The following is a 23,880-nucleotide window of genomic DNA, read 5'->3' as shown; positions in this document are numbered from 1 at the left end:
CATATTTTCTGTTTCTTCCTGGTTCAGTCTTGGGAGGTTGTACCTTTCTAAGAATTTGTCCATTTCTTCCAGGTTGTCCATTTTATTGGCATATAGTTGCTTGTAGTAGTCTCTTATGATCGTTTGTATTTCTGTGGGGTCCATTGTAACTTCTTTTTCATTTCTGATTGTATTGATTTGGGCCCTCTCCCTTTTTTACTTGATGAGTCTGGCTAAAGGCTTATCAATTTTGTTTGTCTTTTCAAAGAACCAGCTTTTAGTTTCATTGAACTTTTCTATTGTTTTCTTCATCTCTGTTTCATTTATTTCTGCTCTGACTTTTTATTTCTTTCCTTCTGCTAACTTTGGGTTTTGTTTGTTCTTCTTTCTCTGTAGTGGCTTTAGGTGTAAGGTTAGGTTGTTTATTTGAGATGTTTCTTCTTTCCTGAGGTAAGATCGTATTGCTATAGACTTCCCGCTTAGAACTGCTTTTGCTGAGTCCTGTAGGTTTTGGATCATTGTGCTTTCATGTGTCTCCAGGTGTTTTTTAATTTCCTCTTTGATTTCTTCAGTGATCCATTGGTTGTTTAGTAGCATATTGTTTAACCTCCATGTGTTTGTGTTTTTTTATAGTTTTTTTATAGTTTTTCCTCACGTTGTGGTTGGAAAATATGCTTGATATGTTGTCAATTTTCTTTAAATTTACCGAGGCTTACTTTGTGGCCCAGCATGTCATCAGTCCTGGAGAATGTTCCATGTGCACTTGAGAAGAACATGTATTCTGCTGCTTTTGTATGGAATGCTCTATAAATATCAGTAAAGTCCATCGGTCTAATATGTCATTTAAGGCCTGTGTACCTTATTGATTTTCTGTCTGGATGATCTGTACATTGGTGAAAATGGTATGTTAAAGTCCCCCATGATTATTGTTACTGTCAATTTCTCCTTTTATGACTGTTAGTATTTGCCTTATATATGAGGTGCTCCTATGTTGGGTGCATATATATTTATAATTCTTATATCTTCTTCTTGGATTGATCCCTTGATCATTATGTAGTGTCCTTCTTTGTCTCTTGTAACATTCTTTATTTTAAAGTCTATTTTGTCTGATATGAGTATTGCTACTCCAGCTTTCTTTTGATTTCCATTTGCATGGAATACCTTTTTCCATCCTCTCACTTTCAGTCTGTATGTGCCCCTAGATCTGAAGGGGGTCTCTTGTAGACAGCATATATGCGGGTCTTGGTTTTGGATCCATTCAACCAGTCTGTCTTTTGGATGGAGCATTTAATCTGTTTATGTTTAAGGTAATTATTGATACGTATGTTCCTTATTGCCATTTTCTTAGTTGTTTTGGATTTGTTTTTGTAGGTCTTTTTTCTTTTGTTCTATTCTCTTGTGATCTGTAGATTTTCAGTTTGTGATTCCCATGAAGTTTTGATATAGCAGTCTATATATAAACAAGATCGTTTTAAGTTGCTCCTCTTTTAATTTCAAATGCATTTCCAGTATCCTGCATTTGTGCTTTCCTCTTCTCACAATTGCTGGTTTTGATATATTTGTGTGTATGATTTCCTACCTTTACTGTATGCTTGCCTTTACCAGTGAGCTTTTCCATTTGTAGTTTTCTTGTTTCTGATTGTGGCCTTTTCTTTTCTGCCTAGAGAAGTTCCTTTAGCATTTGTTGCAAACCTGGTCTGGTGGTGCTGAATTCTCTTAGCTTTTGCTTGTTTGTAAGGCTTTTGATTTCTCCAAATCTGAATGAGATCCATGCTGGGTAGAGTAATCTTGGTTGTAGGTTCTTCCCTTTCAGCACTTTAAATATATCGTGCCACTCCCTTCTGGCCTGCAGAGTTTCTGCTGAAAAATCAGCTGATAACCTTATGGGGATTCCCTTGTATGTTATTTGTTGCTTTTCCCTTGTTGCTTTTAATGTTCTTTCTTTGTCTTTAATTTTTGTCAGTTTGATTACTATGTGTCTTGGCGTGTTCCTCCTTGGGTTTATCCTGCCTGGGACTCTCTTCACTTCCTGGACTTGGGTGACTGTTTCCTTTCCCATGTTGGGGAAGTTTTCAGCTATTATCTCTTTAAATATTTTCTCAGGTCCTTTCTCTCTCTCTTCTCCTTCTGGGACTTCGATAATGTGAATGCTGGAGCGTTTAATGTTGTTTGGCCTGAGGTGTCCCAGCACTGGAGCCTGCAGGCTGTTGTGTGGGGCCAGGTCTTGATGAGAAAATGGCGTCCTCCATGAGGGCTCACGCCAATGAGTACATCCTAGAACTACTGCTACCAGTGTCTTTGTCCTCGCAGTGAACCACAGCTGCCCCCTCCTGCCCCCGCCTCCGCAGGAAACCCTGCTAGCAGGTACATCTGGCCCAGTCTCTTATGAGGTCACTGCTTTTTCCCCTGTGTCCTGGTGAGCACGAGACCTCGTGTGTGCCCTCCAAGAGTGGAGTTTCTGTTTCCCCCAGTCCTGTGGAATTCCTGTGATCAAACCCCACTGGCCTTCAAATCTAGATTCTCTGGGGGCTCTTCCTCCCATTGTCAGACCCCCAGGCTGGGAAGCCTGATGTGGGACTCAGAACTTTCACTCCTGTGGGAGAACTTCTGTTGTATAATTATTTTCCAGTTTGTGGTTCACCCATCCAGTGCGTATGGGATTTGATTGTGCCCCTCCTACCATCTTGTTGTGGCTTTTTCTTTGTCTTTGGATGTAGGGTATCTTCTTGGGTAGGTTCCAGTGTTGTTTTTTTTTTTTAATTTATTTTTGCTGCATTTGGTCTTCGTTGCTGCGTGTGGGCTTTCTCTAGTTGCAGGCGGGGGTTACTCTTCATTGCGGTGCGCGGGCTTCTCATTGCGGAGCACAGGCGTTAGTAGTTGCGGCATGTGGGCTCAGTAGTTGTGGCTCGTGGGCTCTAGAGCACAGCTCAGTAGTTGTGGCACACGGGCTTAGTTGCTCTGTGGCATGTGGGATCTTCCTGGACCAGGGCTCGAACCCCTGTCCCTGCATTGGCAGGCGGATTCTTAACCACTGCGCCACCAGGGAAGTCCCTCCAGCATTTTTTTTTGATGATGGTTGTTAAGCAGTTAGTTGAGATTTTGGTGTTTTCGTAAGAAGGGGTGAGCTCGTGTTCCCCTACTCTGCCATCTTGTCTCCATTGACCATGTTTGTTTTGTAACTTTTAAACTAGAGCTGTAAGTGAATTACATACCACTATTACCATATTACAGAATCCAAGTTTGACTATATTTTCCATAGCAGTGAGTTTTACACTGCCTTCTTATGTTTTTATGATGTTAATTATCATCCTTTTATATTTATCCCTCAGTATCTGCAGGGAACTGGTTGCAAGACTTGCTGCGGACACCAAAATCTGTGGATGCTCATGTCCCATTGTCAGCCCTCTGTATCTGTGGGTTCCCCATCCATGGATCCTCCAGTTGTACACACAGTACGTGGTCCATGGTTGGTTGAATTTGTGGATGCAGAACCCATGGATATGGAGGGCTGACTGTACTTCCACTCAAAGAACTTCCTATAACGTTTCTTGTAAAGCATGTCTAGTGATGATGAATTTTCTCAGCTTTCGTTTTTTAGGGAAAGTATTTATCCCTCCTTTATTTCTGAAGGAGAGCTTCACTGAGTGTAGAATTTCTTGGTTGACAGTTTTCCCCCCAACATTTTTTTTTTAAGATTATTTTTTCATGTGGACCATTTTTAAAGTCTTTATTGAATTTGTTACAATATTGCTTCTGTTTTATGTTTTGGTTTTATGGCTGTGAGGTATGTGGAATCTTAGCTCCCCAACCAGGGATTGAACCCACACCCCCTGCATTGGAAGGCAAAGTCTTAACCACTGGACTGCCAGGGAAGTCCCCCTCCACCCCCAGTATTTTGAATATGTCCTACCATTCTCCTCTAGTCTGAAAAATTTCCATTATGAAATCCACTGATAGTCTTATGGAGGTTCCCTTGTATGTAACTTCTCTCTTTTCTCTTGCTGCTTTTAAAATTCTTTGACTTTGACTTTTGAAAATTTAATTATCATATGTCCTGGTGTAGCCCTATTTGGGTTCAACCTATTTGGGATCCTTTGGGCCTTTTGGATCTGGATGTCTAGTTCTCTCCCCAGGTTTGGGAAGTTTTCAGCCATTATTGACTTAAATACACTTTTTGTCCCTTTTCTCCTTCTGGAATTCCAAAAATTCGAATATTTTTCTTTGTGTACCATAAGTCCCTTAGGCTCCCTTCAATCTTTTTTCATTATTTTTCCTTTTTGTTCCTCTGACTGGATAATTTCAAATGTCCTGTTTTCCAGGTTTCTGATTCTTCTGCATGGTTGAGTCTGCTTTTGAAGCTCTCTATTTTTTTTTAAATTTATTTTAGGCTGCATTGGGTTTTCGTTGCTGCGCGTGGACTTTCTCTAGCTGTGGCGAGTGGGGGCTACTCTTCGATGCGGTGCACAGGCTTCTCATTGCAGTGGCTTCTCTTTGTTGGGGAGCATGGGCTGTAGGTGCACGGGCTTCAGTAGTTGTGGCACACGGGCTTCAGTAGTTGTGGCTCACGGGCTCTAGAGCGCAGGCTCAGTAGTTGTGGCTCACGGGCTTAGTTGCTCCACGGCATGTGGGATCTTCCTTGACCAGGGCTCAAACCCGTGTCCCCTGCATTGGCAGGCGGATTCTCAACCACTGCACCACCAGGGAAGTCCAAAGCTCTCTATTGAATTCTTTGGTTCAGTTATTCTATTCTTCAGCTCTGTGATTTTTTTCATGGTTTATATTTCTTTGTTGAACTCATTTTGTTTACTTCTCTAATTTCATTTAGTTGTCTGTTCTTGTAGCTCACGAAACCTCTTTAAGATGATTATTCTGAATTCTTTGAAAGTTCATAGCTCTCCATTTCCTTAGGGTCAGTTATTGGCCCTTTATTACTTACCTTTGGTGGTATCATACATACTTGCTTTTTCATGATCCTTGATTCTTTATACCAGTGTCTGTTCATTTGAATAAGTGATCTCTTTTTCCAGACTTTAAGGTTTACTTTGGCAGAGACAATTCTTCACCAATCAGCTCTGTTTAGGTTTCTGGACGTGTCTGCTGGTAACATCCTTGGGCAGGTGGGGCCTGTTATTAGTGTCAGTTTGGGCAAGGCATCTGTTCGAGCTCTGAGGTTAGGGGTGGGGGCGTGCCACTGGCTGAGAACAGCTGGATAGGACTGCTATCTTGGTTCCCTGCCCAAATGCAGCTGTAGGATGGGCTTCATGACTGTCTGGATTCTGATCAGGCTTACTAAATGCTTTGGAGTGGGTACTACTAAACCCAGCAGTAGGTGGGGCTATGAATTAGCTTCTCTGCCCTGGCAAAGCAGCAGGATGGGACCCAGGGCCTGCGTGGCTCATTGTCTGGGGACTCAAATCAGGCAAGAGTGTGCACTGAATATTTTGGTTAGGTGAGGCCACCAGTTTTCCTTTGCAGACAGAGAAAGCCATGGGCTGTACTCTATTCAAGCGCCACCATAAGCAGGGCTGTTAGATGGGTGATGCAGCTTCCTGTGTGTTAGGGTTAGGTTTCTTGGTCAGGTGGTCTGAAGGTAGTATTCAGTAATAAGTGAGGTTGTGAATCAGCTTCGCTTCCTGGGCACAGCAGGAAAAACACCTCAAGTGCCACTAATGCTCTTTGTTGGTGGCCTTGACTCAAGCCAACTCATGCCGCAAGTTCCCTGGCTGAACAGGGCCAGTTTGTTTGCCCTGGCAGCCATCAGCTCTGCCCACTCTCCTCTCAGCTTAAGAGTTGCTGGGTTACACAGCTTCCAGGTGTTCTCACAAACCCTTCCTATCAGATGGGGGCCACACTCCACAGTGCCTAGGGCTATAACTTGGGCTCATGCCTGGGTGGCACTGGGAGGGCCCACTTCAGGCAGCTCTCAAATTTTCCCAAACAGGCTTTCTGGTCTGGAAGGGCCAGGGGCCTCAATCTGTAGTGGGTGGGGCCATGTATCACCTCCCCTGCCTGGGTGTAGCAGAGGAAATCTCCAGAGGGAGAACATAAAGATGGCATCCCTGGCCTACGTTCCCCGAGGGCCTCTCTGTAGGCCTCTAGATGTATGCCAAGCCTGAAGCCTGCCCTTAAGGTTGATGATCCAGGACAAAAAATGAGGCCTCTTCCACAGAAACTGGGGGTGTGTTTCAGTCTGCTGTCTGTGCAATGCCCCAGGGGTGGTAGCCCACCAAGAACTGTTAGAGTTGCATGGGACCCAGGAATTCCAGCCCCTCTGGTCACCAGAGCCAGGCCATCGAGGGCTGTCCCTGGGTGGCAACTGCCAGGGCCAGGTCACCAGATGTAAAAAACCAGGGCATCAGATGAGGGTTGGAATTGCTTATCCTTATTTCTTCACCATGCTCATGTTGGGGGGGCTTCGGGCAGGCGGGTGTGAGGGGTGAAAAGGGCAGATAGTGGGATACTGGAAATATTCTTTTGTCCTTGCAAAGACAAATTAGAATCCTCTGGGGTGGTCTTGGACACTTTTTAGGAAATTTGACTCATGCAAAGTCTCAGCCCATCTGGAAATACATACACTGCCATTTTGCTTAGGTTTTCAAAATCTCATTGCCAAGCCATTTCTGAATGATTCCTGTGGGAAGGTATTTAGGTTTTATAGCCACTAGTTGAACTCGAATTTCTCAGCTATCTTCAGGACAGTTTGGAGTGGGCAAATAAACTTCCCCAAACAGAACAGTACTGCTCCTGTGGGTCTGTAGTTTGACATGGAATTTTCTTTAACCATGCTCACACCTCCCTGCTTGGGGTTTTTTTTTTTTTTTTTCCAGCAAGCACAATGTGGCCTGGATCTTCGACACATCACCATAGTGGAGCTGGTAGGTGTGTTCCCGACCCTCATCGGCAGGATAGGAGCAAAGATTATGCCTCCAGCCCTAGCTCTGCAGCTCAGGTAGGGGGAAGTTCTGTTCTTAAGTATTATTACCTATAAAAGTGCTTTTTTTCTGATCAGGTTCCCTGATTTCTCTCTATTCATTCTTGATTCCAGGCAACCTTCAACCTTTAATTACTTTTATTCTGGGAGTATGATAACAATATTAATTGGCATGTGGCTGCTTGTCCAAATACATGATGCAGTGGGTAATTACCAGGGTTCCTTCCCCCTCCAGGTGTTTTTGCTTTGTCTTTGTTTTTTTTTCCCCTTGGTGGGAGTGGGATGGGAAGGGGACAGAATGCAAAAAGGATTTAAGCAATCCTTGGTCTTCTTAAGAGGGCAGGCCTCCAATTTAGCCTTTCCAGGCTTGGCCTCTTTTTCCTCCATGCTTCCAGGGCACTTGTCCATAGTCCCATTTTAACAACTTTTGGTGACACTTAAAAAGCCAGAATCATGGTGTTCAGACTCTGAGTAATGGTGCATTAAAAAAGCAGAATTCAACAGCCAAAAGGTAATTTCAGAGCAAGCCAAATTTTTACTTGTATCTTTTGACCACTGTGAAAAGGACAATTAGCGTAAAGCAGAGCTCCTCAGAATCTTCCTTTCTCCCCTTTTTCTCTCACACTCTGCAAGGGAGGGGGCAGATCTCTGTTCTATATAATCTCATGGTCCCAAGCTCTTGGTGGCTCCACCATGTTGTAGAATCAACATCCCAGAATACATTACTTTCAGGTTTCTGCAAAGGGGGAAAAGAGTAAAAACAAACCATGCCACCTTTTTTTAGGCTTCATATTGGAAGCATAAAATTGCTGTCTCTCAGTCCCTTGGCCAGAACTCATCACATGATTGCGATCAGCCTTCAAGGGAGACTGGGAAATGTAGTCTTTCTATATACCCAGGGAGAAGAAAATGAAATAGAATGTGGTGAACCCTATCACAGATTTTCAAAGAGGTTCACAGAAATTCCTTGAGAGATTATGATAGAAATATGTCCTTAGCAAGTGATGTTACAGATTGACACAATAGCTTCTTTTTTCTAACTTCCTTATTTTCCATCTGCCTTCTGACCCTCCACATGTTTGGTTTATACCTCTCTGCACGCAAAGAGAGTCTGCCCCATCTACACCAGGGTCAAAAACTCAGAAGGCGAGGGATGGAAAAAGAAAAATAGGCCTGAATTCTCTTTAGTTGGCTGAAGGAAGGAGAAGCCTGGGAATACTCATAAGCTTTTATTTATTCATTTTTTATCCACCTGCATTTGCATCTAGTACATCCCTAGGGGTAACACTTTTGAGGTCAGTACCAGATGTTTTCAAGATTTGCTGCCTAGTACCTAGCACAGTGCCTGGTACCTTGTTGGTGCTAAGTAAGTAAATGACTCTAAATGGAAACAGCTTTACTATTTCCAGGGGTGATAGTAGCCTTTAAGAGCATATCTATAATTACCAACACTTCAATTTGAAGAAAACTTAAGAGGATTGTTGACGTCTGAAAAATTTTATTGAAAATTCTCAAAGTAGGTTTCGTGAAGCTATTGCTTACTTAGAACTAACTGCTCATATGCTATGTCAATGATTTTTTTAAAAACCTGTTGCAGAATTGACTAAAGGGTTTTTTTTCTGAATTGCAGATATATAGAGAGAATCTTTTTTTTTTTTTTTAAAGGTTTGAACTTTTTTTTTTTTTTTAAATTTATTTATTTATGGCTGTGTTGGGTCTTCGTTTCTGTGCGTGGGCTTTCTCTAGTTGTGGCAAGTGGGGGCCACTCTTCATCACGGTGCGTGGGCCTCTCACTGTCGCGGCCTCTCTTGTTGCGGAGCACAGGCTCCAGACGCGCAGGCTCAGTAATTGTGGCTCACGGGCCTAGTTGCTCCACGGCATGTGGGATCTTCCCAGACCAGGGCTCGAACCCGTGTCCCCTGCATTGGCAGGCAGATTCTCAACCACTCTGCCACCAGGGAAGCCCTAGAGAGAATCTTAATGTGATTTTTAGATTGTTTAAATTTGAAGAATAGAAAAATCTGATTTAAGAAAACTGCTATCATTCAGGTTTTATATGTTGGGGCTACTGTAGACCTCTGTAGGCTGAGGATGATTTAAACAAATAAGTTGTATAAATGAATTATGCGGTGGTTCTCAAGCTTTAGCCTGCCTCAGAATCTCCAGGAGGGCTGTTAAAACAGAGTGCTGGGCCCCACGCCCAGAGTTTCTGACTCAGTTGGTCTATGACAGGGCCTGAGAACTTGCATTTCTAGCAAGTTTCCAGGTGTTGCTGATGCTGCTGGTCTGGGGATCACAGTGAGTGAACCACTGGCCTTGTGGTTTTACCAAAGGCTTCACAGGTTTGAAATGGAATGTCCTATTGTTTTCAGTGTACACATCTTTCAACTCCTTGGCTAAGTTTATTCCTAGGTATTTATTCATTTTCATACAATTATAAAAGTGATTTTTCTTTATTTCTCTTTTTGTTACTGTCTTATTAGTGTATAGAAATGCACGAGATTTTTGTATATTTATTTTGTATCCTGCAACTTTACTGAATTGGTTTATTAATCTAACAGCTTTCTGATGGATTCTTTAGGGTTTTCTATGTATAATATCATGACATCTGCAAATAATGACAGTTTTACTTTATTTTCCAATTTGGATGCCTTTTTTCCCCCTTTTTCTTGCCTACTGAGTCTGGCTAGGACTAATATCATATTGAATACAAGTGGCAAGAGTGGGCATCCTTGGCTTGTTCCTGATCTTAGAGGAAAAGCTTTCAGCTTTTCACCATTGGGTATGAAGTTAGCTGTGGGCTTGTTTATATATGGCCTTTATTATGTCGAGTTATGTTCCCTCTATACCCACTTTGTTGAGAGGTTTTTATCATAAATGGATGCTGAATTTTGTCAAATGCTTCTTCTGCAGCTATTAAGATTATATGAGTTTTATCATTCATTTTGTTAATATGGTATAACATGGTGATTTGTAGATGTTGAACCATCTTTGCATCTCTGGAGTAAACCTCACTTGTATGATCCTTTTAATGTATGTTGAATTCTGTTTACGAGTATTTTGTTGAAGATTTTTGCATTTGTGTTCACCAGGGATATTGGCATGTAATTTTCTTGTGTCCTTGTCTGGTTTTGGTTACCAGCTAATGGTGGCTTTGTAAAATGAGTTTTGAAATGTTACCTCCTCTTCTAGTTTTTGGAAGAGTTTGAGAAGGATTAGTATTAATTCTTTTAATGTTTGGTAGAATTAATTCTTCTTTGAATGTTTGGTAGAATTCACCAGTGAAACCATCTGGTCCTGGACTTTTTGTTTGTTTGTTTTTGATTACTGATTCCATCTCCTTAACAGTAATTTGTTCAGATTTTCTATTTCTTCATGATTCAGTCTTGGAAGCTTGTATTTTTCTAGGAATTTATCTGCTTCTTCTAGGCTGTCAAATTTGTTGGCATATAATTGTTCGTAATAGTCTCTTATCCTTTGTATAGCTGTGGTATCAGTTGTAATGTCTCTTCTTTCATTTCTGATTTTTATTTGAGCCCCCTCTGTCTTGGTGAGTGTAGCTAAAGCTTTATCAATTTCACCTTTTCAAAGAACCAGCTCTTGCTTCATTGGTCTTTTCTATTATCTTTTTAGTCTCTCCTTCATTTATTTCTGCTCTGATCCTTATTATTTCCTAACTTCTACTAACTTTGGACTTTGTTTTCTAATTCTTTCAGGTGTAAAGTTAGGTTGTTTTGAGATTTTTGTTTCTTGATAAGTATTTATTGCCCTGAACTTCTCTCTTAGAACTGCTTTTGCTGCATCTCATATAAGTTTTGTTATGTTTTATTTCCATGTTCATTTGACTGAAGGTATTTTTTGACTTCTCTTTGACCCACTGATTGTCCAGTAAACACATTGTTTAATCTCCACATTATTTATGAATGTTTCCAGTTTTCTTCCATATTTGATTTCTAGTTTCATACGTTGTTATCTTAAAAGATGCTTGATATGATTTCAATCATTTTAAATTAAGACTTGTTTTATAGCCTAACGTGATCTATCCCAGAGAATGTTCCACGTGCACGTGAAGACTATATATTCTATTGCTTTGGATGGGATGTTCTGTATGTATCTGTTTAAACCTATGTGGTATAACATGTTAAAGGCTGTTTCGTTACTGATTTTCTGTTTGGATGATCTATCCATTGTTGTAAGCTGGATATTAAAGTCCCCTACTATCATTGTCCTACTGTTTCCCTTTTAGGCCTGTTAATATTTGCTTTATACATTTAAGTGCTCCTATGTGGGTTGCATATATATTTACAAATATTATACCCTTTTGTTTGATTGAACTCTTTATCATTATGTATTGCCCTTCTTTATCTCATTATAGTCTTTGTTTTAAAGTCTGTTTTGTCTGATACAAGAACAGTGATCCAGCTTACTTTTGGTTTCCATTTGCATAGAATATATTTTTCCATTCCTTCACTTTGTTTGTGTGTGTCTTTACATCTGAAGTGAGTCCCTTGTAGGCAGCATATAGATAGGTGGGTTTTTTTTTATCCATTCAGCTACTCTTTCTTTTGATTAGAGGATTTAGTCCACTTAAATTATTGATAGGTAGATACTTACTGCCATCTTTGTTAATTGCTTTTTGGCTGTTTTATAGTTCCTCTGTTACATTCTTCTCTATTCTCTTCCTGTGTGATTTGATGAATTTAGTGGTATGCTTAGATTCCTTTCTCATTATCTTTTGTGTATCTCTTATAGGTTTCTGGTTTGTGGTCACCATGAAGCTTACATTTAACTTATCAACTTAAAATGGACCATTATAAATATAACAACTTAAGTTTGAAGGCATCCTCAAGCTCCACACACGTTTTGTTTTTGATGTCACATTTTATATCTTTTAATCCTGTGTATCCCTTAAGCAGTTATTGTAGTTATTTTACCACTTTTGTCTTTTAACCTTTATAAATCCACTACTTTTACTAATATATCTACCTTTAAAATTAAAAATCTTTTTATTTTAACCATTTTTAAATTGAAGTAGTTAATTGACAATTTTGTTAGTTTGAGGTGTACAACAAAGTCATACAGTTATACATATATATATGTATTCTTTTTCAGATTCTTTTCCATTATAGGTTATTATAAGATATTGAATATGGTACCCTGTGCTGTACAGTAGGGCCTTGTTGTTTCTATCTATTTTATATATAGTAGTGTGTATGTGTTGATCCAAAACTCCTAATTTCTCCCCCTCCCCCCCACCCCCTACTATCCCCTTTGGTAACTATGTTTGTTTTCTATGTCTGTGAGTCTATTTCTGTTTTGTAAAAATAAGTTCATTTATATCATTTTTTTAGATTCTACATATAAGTGATGTCATATATTTGTCCTCCTTTGTCTTTCTTCACTTAATATGATAATTTCTAAGTCCATCCATATTGCTGCAAATGGCATTATTTCATTCTTTTTTATGGCTGAGTAATATTCCATTGTATACGTGTACCACATCTTCTTTATCCATTTTTCTGTCAATGGACACTTAGGTTGCTTCCATGTCTTGGCTATTGTAAATAGTGCTGCTTTGAACAGTGGGGTGCATGCATGTTTTCTTTTTATTTTATTGGAATATAGTTGATTTACAATGTCATTTAGTTTCAGGTGTACAGTAAACTGATTCACTTATACATATACATATATTCATTCTTTTTAAGATTCTTTTCTCATAGAGGTTATCACAGAATATTGAGTAGAGTTCCCTGTGTTATACAGTAGGTCCTTGTTGATTATATATCTTATATATAGGAGTGGGTATATATTGATCCCAAGCTCCTGATTTATCTCTCCCCCCAACACTTCACCTTTGGTAACAATAAGTTTGTTTTCAATATCTGTAAGTCTGTATCTCTTGTAAATAAGTTCATTTGTATCATTTTTTAAAAATTAGATTCTACATATGAGTGATATCATATGGTATTTGTCTTTCTCTGACTTACTTCACTTAGTATAATAATCTCTAGGTCCATCCATGTTGCTGCAAATGGCATTATTTCATTCTTTTTTGTGGCTGAGTAATATTCTTTTGTATATATGTACCACATCTTCTTTATCCATTCCTCTGTTCATGGACACTTAGGTTGCTTCCATGTCTTGGCTATCGTAAATAGTGCTGCAATGAACATTGGGGTGCATGTATCTTTTTTTTTTAAATTTTATTTATTTATTTATTTATGGCTTTGTTGGGTCTTCGTTTCTGTGAGAGGGCTTTCTCTAGTTGAGGCAAGTGGGGGCCACTCTTCATCGCGGTGCGCGGGCCTCTCACTATCGTGGCCTCTCGTTACGGAGCACAGGCTCCAGACGCGCAGGCTCAGTAATTGTGGCTCACGGGCCTAGTTGCTCCGCGGCATGTGGGATCTTCCCAGACCAGGGCTCGAACCCGTGTCCCCTGCATTGGCAGGCAGATTCTCAACCACTACGCCACCAGGGAAGCCCTCATATATCTTTTTGAATTATGGTTTCCTCTGGGTATATGCCCAGGAGTGGGATTGCTGGGTCATATGGTAGTTCTATTTTTAGTTTTTTAAGGAACTTCCATACTGTTCTCCATAGTGGCTGTACCAGTTTACATTCCCAACAACAGTGCAAGAGGGTTCCCTTTTCTCTACACCCTCTCCAGGATTTATTGTTCATAGATTTTTGATGATGGCCTTTTTGACCGGTGTGAGGTGACATCTCAATGTAGTTTTGATTTGCACTTCTCTGATAATTAGTGATGGTGATTATCTTTTCAGGTACTTTTTGGCCATTTGTATGTTTCTTTGGAGAAATATCTATTTAGATCTTCTGCCCATTTTTTGATTGAGCTGTTTGGGTTTTTTTGATATAGAGCTTCATGAGATATTTGTATATTTTGGAAGTTAATCCCTTGTTGGTCACTTCTTTTGCAAATATTTTCTCCCATTCTGTGGGTTGTCTTTTCATTTTGTTTATGGTTTCCTTTGCTGTGCAGAAACTTTTAAGTTTAATTAGGTCCCATTTGTTTGTTTTTGTTTTTTTCTCATTACTGTAGGAGGTGGATCATAAAAGATATTGCTGTGATTTATGTCAAAGAGTGAGTGTTCTACCTATATGTTAGTCTGTTTTAAAGTATCTGGCCTTACATTTAGGTCTTTGATCCATTTTGAGTTTATTTCTGTGTATGGTGTTACAGAATGTTCTAATTTCATTCTCTTGCATGTGGCTGACCAGTTTTCCCAGCACCACTTATTGAAGAGACTGTCTTTTCTCCATTGTATATCCTTGCCTCCTTTGTCATATATTAACTGACCACAGGTGCATGGGTTTATCTCTGGGCTCTCTATCCTGTTCCATTGATCTATATTTCTGTTTTTGCGCCAGTACCATACTGTTTTGATGACCGTAGCTTTATATTGTAGTCTGAAGTCAGGGAGCCTGACTCCTCCAGCTCTGTTTTTCTTTCTCAAGATTGCTTTGGCTGTTCGTGGTCTTTTATGTCTCCATACAGATTTTAAGATTTTTTTGGGTTCTAATTCTGTGAAAAATGCCACTGGTAATTTGATAGGGATCGCATTGAATCTGTAGATTGCCTTGGGTAGTATAGTCATTTTGACAATATCGATTCTTCTAATCCAAGAACATGGTATATCCTTCCATCCGTTTGTGTCATCTTCGGTTTCTTTCATCAGTGTCGTAAGTTTTCGGAGTACAGGTCTGTTTATTCCTAGGTATTTTATTCTTCTTGATGTGATGGTAAATGGGATTGTTTCCTTAATTTCTCTTTCTGATCTTTCGTTGTTAGTGTATAGGGATGTAAGAGATTTCTGTGTATTCAGTATCCTGCAACTTTACTGAATTCATTGATGAGCTCTAGTAGTTTTCTGGTAGAATCTTTAGGATTTTCTATGTATAGAATCATGTTATCTGGAAACAGTGACAGTTTTACTTCTTCTTTTCCAGTTTGGACTCCTTGTATTTCTTCTGATTGCTGTGGCTAGGACTTCCAAAACTGTTGAATAAAAGTGGTGACAGTGCGTATCCTTGTCTTGTTCCTGATCTTAGAGGAAATGTTTTCAGCTCTTCACTGTTGAGAATGATGTTAACTGTAGGTTTGTCATATATGGCCTTTTATAATGTGAAGTGTGTTTCCTTTATGCCCCCTTTCTGGAGAGATTTTATCATAAATTCGTGTTGAATTTTGTCAAAAGCTTTTTCTGCATCTGTTGAGATGATCATATGGTTTTTATTTTTGAATTTGTCAATGTGGTGTATCACACTGATTTGCAGATGTGAAAGAATCCTTGCATCCCTGAGATAAAGCCCACTTGATCATGGTGTATGATCATTTTAATATATTGTTGGATTCAGTTTGCTAGTATTTTGTTGATGATTTTTCCATCCATGTTCATCAGTGATATTGGCTTGTAACTTTCTTTTTTTGTGGTATCTTTGTCTAGTTTTAGTATCAGGGTGATGGTGGCCTCATAGAATGGTCTTGGGAGTGTTCCTTCCTCTGCAATTTTTGGAATAGTTTCAGAAGAATAGGTGACAGAATTCGCCTGTGAAGCCATCTGGTCCTGGACTTTTGTTTGGAAGTTTTAAAATCACTGTTTCGATTTCAGTACTTGTGATTGCTCTATTCATATTTTCTATTTCTTCCTGTTTCAGTCTTGGAAGGTTGTACCTTTCTAAGAAATTGTCCATTTCTTCTAGGTTGTCCATTTTATTGGCATATAGTTGCTTGTAGTAGTTAGTCTCTTATGATCCTTTGTATTTCTGTGGTGTCCATTGTAACTTCTCCTTTCATTTCGAATTTTATTGATTCCAGTCCTCTCGCTTTTGTCCTTCATGAGTTTTGCTAAAGGTTTATCAATTTTGTTTATGTTTTCAAAGAGTCAGCTTTTTAGTTTTATCTTTTCTTTTTCTTCATCTCTATTTCATTGATTTCTGCTCTGATCTTTATGATTTCTTTCCTTCTACTAATTTTGGGTTTTGTTTGTTCTTCTTCCTCTAGTTGCTTTAGTGTCTTAGACTGTCCTCATTTCTTTTCATTTTTTTATTCTGTTCCATGACAGTGATTTCCACCACTCTGTCTTCCAGCTCACTTATTCGTTCTTCTGCCTCAATTATTCTGTTATTGATTTCTTCTAGTGTATGTTTCATTCCAGTTATTGTATTGTTCATCTGTTTGTTCTTTAAATCTTCTAGCTCTTTGTTAAACATCTCTTGTATCTTCTTGATCTGTGCCTCCATTCTTTTTCTGAGATCTTGGATCATCTTTACTATCATTTTTTCAGGTAGGTTGCCAATCTACAGTTATTTACTTGTTCTTGTGGGTTTTTATCTTGTTCCTTCGTCTGGAACATTTCTCTGCCATCTCATTTTTTATAACTTTCTGTGTTTTTGGTCTCCTTTCCACTGGCTGCAGGATCCGTAGCTCCTTTTTGCTTCTGGTGCCTGCTCCCTTTGCTTCTGGTGGGTGAGTTTGGTCCTGGGGCTTGTGCAGTCTTCCTGCTGTGAGGGACTGGTGCCTGCACACTGGGGGAGGGGGCGGTGGAGCTGGGTCTTGTCCCTCTGGGGGGCAGAGCCATGTCAAGGGGTGCGTTTATTGGTGGCTGTTGGCTGAGGACGACTTTAGGCAGCCTCTCTGCTGATGGGTAGCACTGTATTCCCCCTCTGCTGGTTGGTTTGGCCTGAGGCGTCCCAGCACTGGAGCCTGAAGGCTGTTGAGAGGGGCCAGGTCCTGATGCCAAAATTGCGACCTCTAGGAGAGCTCATGCTGACAGTATTCTCTGGAGCCTCTGCCACCAGTATCCTTGGTCCCCCCCGCCCCCGCAGTGAGCCACAGCTGATCCCCGCCTCCCCAGGAGACCCTCCAAGACTTGTAGGTAGGTACAGCCCAGGCTTATATGGAGTTCCTGCTTTCTGCTGGGTCACAGTGTACGTGAAACCTTGTGTGTGCCCTCCAAGGGTGGAGTCTGTTTTCCCCAGTCCTGTGGAGCTACTGCATTCAAGCCCCACTGGCCTTCAAAGCCAAATGCGCTGGGGGTTCTTCCTCCTGATGTCAGACCCTCAAGCTGGGGAGCCTGATGTAGGGCTCAGGACTCTCACGTTTTTTGGGAGAAACTGCAATATAATTATTTTCCAGTTTGTGGGTCACCCACCTGGTGGGTATGGGATTTGATTATGTCACAAAACCACCCGTTACTGTTCAGTTGTCATTTCTTCATTGTCTTTGAATGTAAAATATCTTTTTTGGTAGGTTCGTGTTTTTTTGTTGATGGTTGTTCAGCAGTTGTGATTTTGGTGTTTTCGTGAGATGAGGTGAGCTTAAAGTTTTCTCCAGAGATATGCTTAGGAGTGGGATTGTAAGATCATATGGTAACTCTATTTTTAGCTTTTTATGGAACCTCTGTACTGTTTTACATAGTGGCTGCACCAATTTACATTCCCACCAACAGTGTAGCAGGGTTCCCTTTTCTCCATACCCTCTCCAGCGTTTATTATTTGTAGACTTTTTTTTGAGAAAATAATATTCATATTTATTAGTATAACTGGAAAATACTGGCCATTATCGTTTGCATTTCTTCATACTGTTCATCTTCAATACATTTGATATTTTAAGAACTTTGCTAAATCATGGCCTGAGTTTTATAGATTATAGGGTACAATTGACATACAATGAACTGTACATACTTAAAGCACAGTGTGATAAGATTTGACATATGTATACACCCATAAAACCATCGCCACAATTAGAGAGTGAATGTGTCTACAATTTCCCCAAAATTTGTAGACTTTGTGATGATGGCTATTCTGACTGGTGTGAGAACTCCTTTGTAGATTTGATTTGCATTTCTCTAATAATTAGCGATACTGATCATCTTTTCATGTGTCTGTTGGCCATCTGTATGTCTTCTTTGGAGAATTGTCTCTTTAGGTATCCTGCCCATTGGGTAGGGATATTGGGTTGTCTTTTTTGATAATGTGTTGTATGAGGTGTTTGTATATTTTGGATATTAACCTTTCGTCGGTCGCATTGTTTGTAAATATTTTCTCCCAGTCCATAAGTTGTCTTTTCATTTTGTTTGTGGTTTTCTTTGCTGTGCAAAAGGTTTTAAGTTTAATTAGGTTCTATTTGGTTATGTTTATTTCCATTACTCTAGGAGACCAATCCAAAAACATATTGCTGCGATTTATGTCACAGTGTTTTCCCTAGGAGTATTCTCCCTAGTGTTCTCCTCTAGGAGTTTTATAGGATTTGCTCTTACCTTTCAGTCTTTAATCCATTTTGAGTTTATTTTTGTATATGGTGTTAGAGAACGTTCTAATTTTCCTGTCTTACGTGTAGCAGTACAGTTTTCCCAGCACCATTTATTGAAGAGCCTGTCTTTGCTCCATTGTATATTCTTGCCTCCTTTGTCATAGTATACCTATCTTTTAACAGTGAGATTTATACTGTGATATTTTTTATTACTAATGAGTGCCCTTTTCAGCTTAAAGAAGTCCCTTTAACATTTCTTGTAAGGCTGGTTTATTGGTGGCCTTCCCCTTAGCTTTTGCTTGTCTGGAAAACTCATCTCTCCAATTCTGAATGATTTTGTTGGGTAGTATAATATATTCTTGGTTATAAGCTTTTATCTTTCAGGAGAATAAATTGTTTCACCCCCTCTGGCCTGCTACGTTTCTGCTGAAAAATCTGATATTTTTATGGGATTCTCTTGTATGTAATATTCTGTTTTTTCTCATTAGATTCTATGACTTTAAGCTTTTTATATTTTGATTATAATGTGTCTTGGTATGGGTTTGCTTAGGTTCCTCTTTTTTTGGAACTCTCTTGGCTTCCTGCATCTGGATGTCTGTTTTTCTCCCCAGGTTAGGGAAGGTTTCAGCCGTTACTTCTTAAAATAAGTTTTCTGCTTCTTTGTCTATTCTCCTGCTAGAATCCCTATACTGTGAATGTTAGTGTGCTTGATAGTGTCCCAGAAATCTCTTAAGTTATCTTAATGGAAAAAAAAAAAGAAGATTCTTTTTTCTTTTAGCTCTCTGGGTGAGTTCCACTGCCTTGTCTTTGAGTTTGCCAGTACTTTCTACTGCTTCACCTGCCCCTGAAACCCTCTAGTGTATTTTTCACTTTAGTTACTGTATTCTTCAGCTCTGTGACTTCTCTTTGGTACTTTTTTATATTTTCTATCTCTTTGAAGTTCACCATGTTCACCCATTCTTCTGAGTTTGGTAAGCATCTTTATAACCATTACTTTTAACTCTTTATCAGGTAAATTACCTATCTTTGTTTTGTTAAGTTTTTTTCCTGAGGTTTTTCTGTTCTTTCATTTCCTTTTCCATTATAGGTCACTACAAGATATTCAATATAGTTCCTTGTGCTATACAGTAGGTCCCTTTTTATCTATTTTACTTGATATGCATTTATTTTGCTGAGAGTGAATCGGTAACAGAAAAACATCTCATTGCATTAGGAATTGTAATTAGCTATTCCTTGACTGTCATATCCTGGAACTTGAGGTTGGCTTAGCATGGTTTCATTGTTTGGAAAGATTTGGTGGACTTATAGACCCAGGACCGGTTTCATGGGTGTGTGACCTGTGCAAGCACACAGGTCCCACACTGAAAAGGGTCTTGTGTTTGGTTGAGTGGTGTGCTGTCACCATCTTGACCTTCTTAATTTTGGTGGGGGGGGGGGGGGGGCTTGAATTTTGGCCTGAGTTTTTATTTAGCCTAAGTTTTTTTGACAATTGCCTTATCTTTTTACATTTTAATTTTATTGGAGTATAGTTGATTTACAATGTTATGTTAGTTTCAGGTGTACGGCAAAGTGATTCAGTTTTATATTTATATATATGTGTGTATGTGTGTGTATATACATTCTGTTTTAGATTCTTTTCTCATAGAGGTTATCAGAATATTCAGTAGAGTTCCCTGTGCTATACAGTAGGTCCTTGTTGGTTATATGTTTATCTATTTTATATATAGAAGAACATATTCGTCTGTTTTTTCATTTTACTTGGCTCTCTGTTGGTTTCTATGCATTAGAATATGCAACAGCTGCTTCTAGTCTTGAAGGAGTGGCCTCAGGTAGGAGATGAAACTTATTATTTAACCCCGCCCTAACGCTTCTCTCTCAGACCTTTGTGATTGTCTGTATAGCTTATTTTATTTTTAATTAGCTCCCAGAGTTTCAGGGTGAGCCAAGACCTGTTAGTGCTCCACTGGAGAGGAAAAGTCAGCACCTAGATTCAGGCTGATTGGAAGGCAGACTCTCAGGCAGCAGCTTAGCAAGTAGATACAGTCCTGAGGGTCTGCAAGCATAAGGCCTGTTGGCCACCGGAGCCAGGCAAGAGAGAGAGATGTAAGGTGCTGCTGGCTTTAGCAAGGCAGAAGGAATGCAATAAGATGTCTCTGCTAGATGGAACGTAAAGATGGCAACCTGCTGGAAAAGAAGAGATAAGAGATGGTTTCTGCTGGCTTTAGCAAGGTGGAGGGAGAGTTTGAAAATTGCTTCCCCTGGCACACCCCTGCCCCTCACTCTGATGCTTTAAGGTTATTAAATGAGCCTATTCACATAAAGTGTGGGTACTTTTCAAACGGGTGCTTCTGCACTGTGTCTTGGGGTGTTTCTGAGTTTGCGACAGCCCAGCAGATCTCGTGGGTGTGAGCCCCATTGGTTTTCAAAGTGAGATATTTTGGGGTTTGTCTCTCAGGTGTGGGTCTTAAAAGCTGGAGTGCCTGATGTGGGATTGGAACCCTTTGCTCCTCAGGGAGAAACTCCAGGTTTCCAGTTCCCTCCACATGGGTGGGGGCAGTGACTGGGGCTGGATGTATTGCTAGGTTTTTGGACAAGATTGTGTCTCAGTCTCTTCTACCCACTTTGGTGAGATTCCCTTCTCACTTGCCTGATATGCAAGAGTCACTATCCTAGTTTTTCGCTTCTGGCAGAGAAAATTGTTCCATATGTAGTTGTAGATTTGGTGTGTCCATGGCAGGAGGGGGGGGTTGTATTGTTTTGTCTAGTTCTCTAGAAGATTCTCCAGGAGTTCATTTCAGTCTGACATTTGTGTAACTCTGAACTATTGCTGGTACCACCTCTCATCCTGTACGGTGTCTATCCATCCCCCGAATCTCTGTGGTCGCTTAGCCGTGGCGGATGCATTTCTGTACCTGTTGGTGGCCCGCTGCTCTGACCACTCATCTCCTCTCATGGCAGTTTTCCCTCATAATATTTTGTTAAGTCAGGGCACAAGGCTCACAGGAGGAACGCGTGTGGTAGATGATGGCACCATGGGGGTATTTCTATCCTGACTTAAGTACTGGACCACCCCACGCTCCAGTTCCTTTCCCACAGGTTCCAGCCACCACAATGTTGCGTAGCCTTTTTTTCCCTCCAGACTTTCCTATTTCTCTGTTTTCCTGGGTCACCCCTGCCCTAGGACTTCCCCCATCCTCCCCCTCCCTCCAAACTCTAAATATTCCTCTTCTTAAAGAGGCAGAGAAGATTAGTTCTCCATTCTCACCTCACCTTCATGCTTTACGTTTACATGTTCACAAACTCATTAATGCACTTCATGAGGTTCCCCTCTTCTTACCACAAGAAACCAGTGCAGACACTGTAACTCTTTTATTTCTACTCACTAGAAGTGGATTAGCAATTTAGTTTCCCACTGGGATAAGATAGAAAGTATTCCCATCTCCCCTGAAACTCCCTCTTAAACGGCATAAGAAAGTGTCTTCTCCAGATTTTGTTGTTCACTTTAGCTGAGTGTGCTCTTTTTTGTTTTTTCCCTTGGGCTCAGCTTATCTGTTTGTTTGCTTTCTCTGGCTTTTTTTAATCTAAACATGGTACTGATATACATTCTTTTTTACAGTTTAAATTCTAATGGGGTAAAATAGAAAAAAAAAAAAAAAAAACCAGGCCATTGAAACCACTTGAAATGCTTTTTGAAATTACTTGAGGTATAAAAAAATTATAATTAACCAAATCCTTAAACCCTGGGTGAAGAGCCAGTTCGATTCCCTCTATGCAGTTGTGAGCTGGATGGGCCAGAACTACAGTGTTTGGAACGTCATTTCAATCAGCTTCACCTAGGCCAGGGTTTCTCAACCTTGGCACTATTGACATTTGGGGCCTGATCATTCTTTGGTGGGGAGAGGGCTGGTCTGGGCATTGTAGGATGTTTGTTTGTTAGGCAGCAGCCCTGGCCTTCAACCACTCGAGGCCAGTAGCACACCCCCCTGCCATCGTGAACACCAAAACTTGTGTCCAGACAGAGCCAAATGTTGATAACCAGTGACTCTAGTGGGTATGTGGTTGTGCAAACCTAGGCTGCGAATGGGGGTTGACTCCAGTTTAATACAAAAAAATTCTCTTAGCATTGTTGTACATGCCTTGGAGCACCTATTGGTACATAGCACCACTGCAGGTCTAAAGTCTTCCTGGCCACTAGAATCTAAAGCCATGCTACTCAACCTGTCACGTGCATACCAGTCTTCGGTGGACCTTTCTTACTCATCATACAGATTCTAATCCAGTAGGTTTGCGGGGGAGCGTGGGGTTCTCCACTGCTAACAAGTTCCCATGCAATGCTCCTGGTCCATGTACCACACTTTGAGTAGCAAGGGTCTAAAAGGTAATTCAGTCCTTTGTGGTATTAAGCCTTTCTCTGCACACAGTGTCGTTATAGGACTCTAGTTGGTCCACCAGAGCCCTCGGGGAGTCAGTTTTGACCTAGTCTTCTTTTCTTTGCCCTAGGCTGTTGCTGAGAATCCCACTCTATTCCTTCAGTATGGTGCTAGTGGATAAGCATGGCATGGACAAGGAGCGCTATGTCTCCCTGGCGACGCCTGTGGCCCTCTTCAACTTGATTGACACCTTCCCCTTGAGAAAAGAGGAGATGGTCCTGCAAGCTGAAATGGGCCAGACCTGTAACACCTGATGTGATGGGTCCTCTCTCGGCAGTTCCCCTTCTCTTTCTATATCCGTGCTATGCACACAGGAAGGCCTGAAGAATATCCTTGATGTACAGATTTTTATTTGTAATTTTTAAAGTCTATTTTATTATAAGCAAGCTTTCTTTGCACTTAAAACATTAACAGTGCTTTTTATACTTTGAGGTATTCCAAAAAATATGAATGATATTGACTCTCTTAACTCCATCATGGCTGGTTAATTTGGTAGAGAAAATAGAACCTACAACCATACACATGCTTTCAATGCCTTTTATACAGTGTGACACATTTATCTATCTATCTTGTTTTTTATATAAAACTTTTATTAATAAAATATTTGGGAGCAAATTTACTAAAACTCATTTTCTTTTTCAAGCACTAGCCATACTTGCTCACTGTGGTCACGGGTTTTAGGACTGCGATTCTTGGTGTTTGTTTTAGGAATGGAAAAATGAGTCTTGTCAGGAGGAGCTCAGTTGAGCTGGGAGAGCTGAACATGGAAGGGTCAGAGGAGCCAATTAAGGCAACAAGCCGAAAATGAAAGAGGTAAGAATTTAATCACTTACTGTGATGGTATAACCAAGAAGCTAAAACTGGAAGTTCCATTGTATATTTCTCCATCTTCTATTTTCTCCAATGGACCAGTGCACCAGTTGAAGGTCATGTGGATCACCAAAGACATGGTTGTTACACTGTTGAGGGAGACCCACCTGTGGCAGTTTGATGCACCCTGGGGCCATGGAAGGGCGAGGGTCTACGAGTGGAAAAGTACTGGATACTGAATCAGTGGGGGAAGGTGTCTTCAGATTCCCCTCTTCCTCCTATAAGGTCCCAGTCCCAGCACAGGAGCATGAAGACCTCTGCCCAAGGCCTCAGAGACCTAAGAATAAAAATCACGGGGGCTAGGAAAGCAGGTACGTGAAAGGACATGAACAGTCCTTGGCTACAGTTCCAGCCAGTGACTGTGATTCACTGACTGTATGTATACCAGTCTGTGGTGG

The 23,880-nt window shown here is 40.5% G+C and overlaps 1 protein-coding gene across 2 annotated transcripts in view; it reads left to right on the top strand.

Moving 5' to 3' along the window:
- SRPX (sushi repeat containing protein X-linked) overlaps positions 1 to 23,215 on the top strand; it is a 105,597-nt gene extending 82,382 nt beyond the window's left edge. For both annotated transcript variants that reach the window (XM_059911750.1, XM_059911749.1), the window contains 2 exons: positions 6,807 to 6,928; positions 22,683 to 23,215. In XM_059911750.1, coding sequence (XP_059767733.1) covers positions 6,807 to 6,928; positions 22,683 to 22,866 — 306 coding nt within the window. In that variant the 3' untranslated portion in view covers positions 22,867 to 23,215. The remainder of the gene's footprint in view (positions 1 to 6,806; positions 6,929 to 22,682) is intronic.
- Positions 23,216 to 23,880: the final 665 nt, after the last annotated feature.

Source organism: Balaenoptera ricei, chromosome X, assembly GCF_028023285.1.
Source record: "Balaenoptera ricei isolate mBalRic1 chromosome X, mBalRic1.hap2, whole genome shotgun sequence".
NCBI classification, from domain to species: Eukaryota; Metazoa; Chordata; class Mammalia; order Artiodactyla; family Balaenopteridae; genus Balaenoptera; species Balaenoptera ricei.
This window is presented reverse-complemented; position numbering and strand designations above follow the sequence as displayed.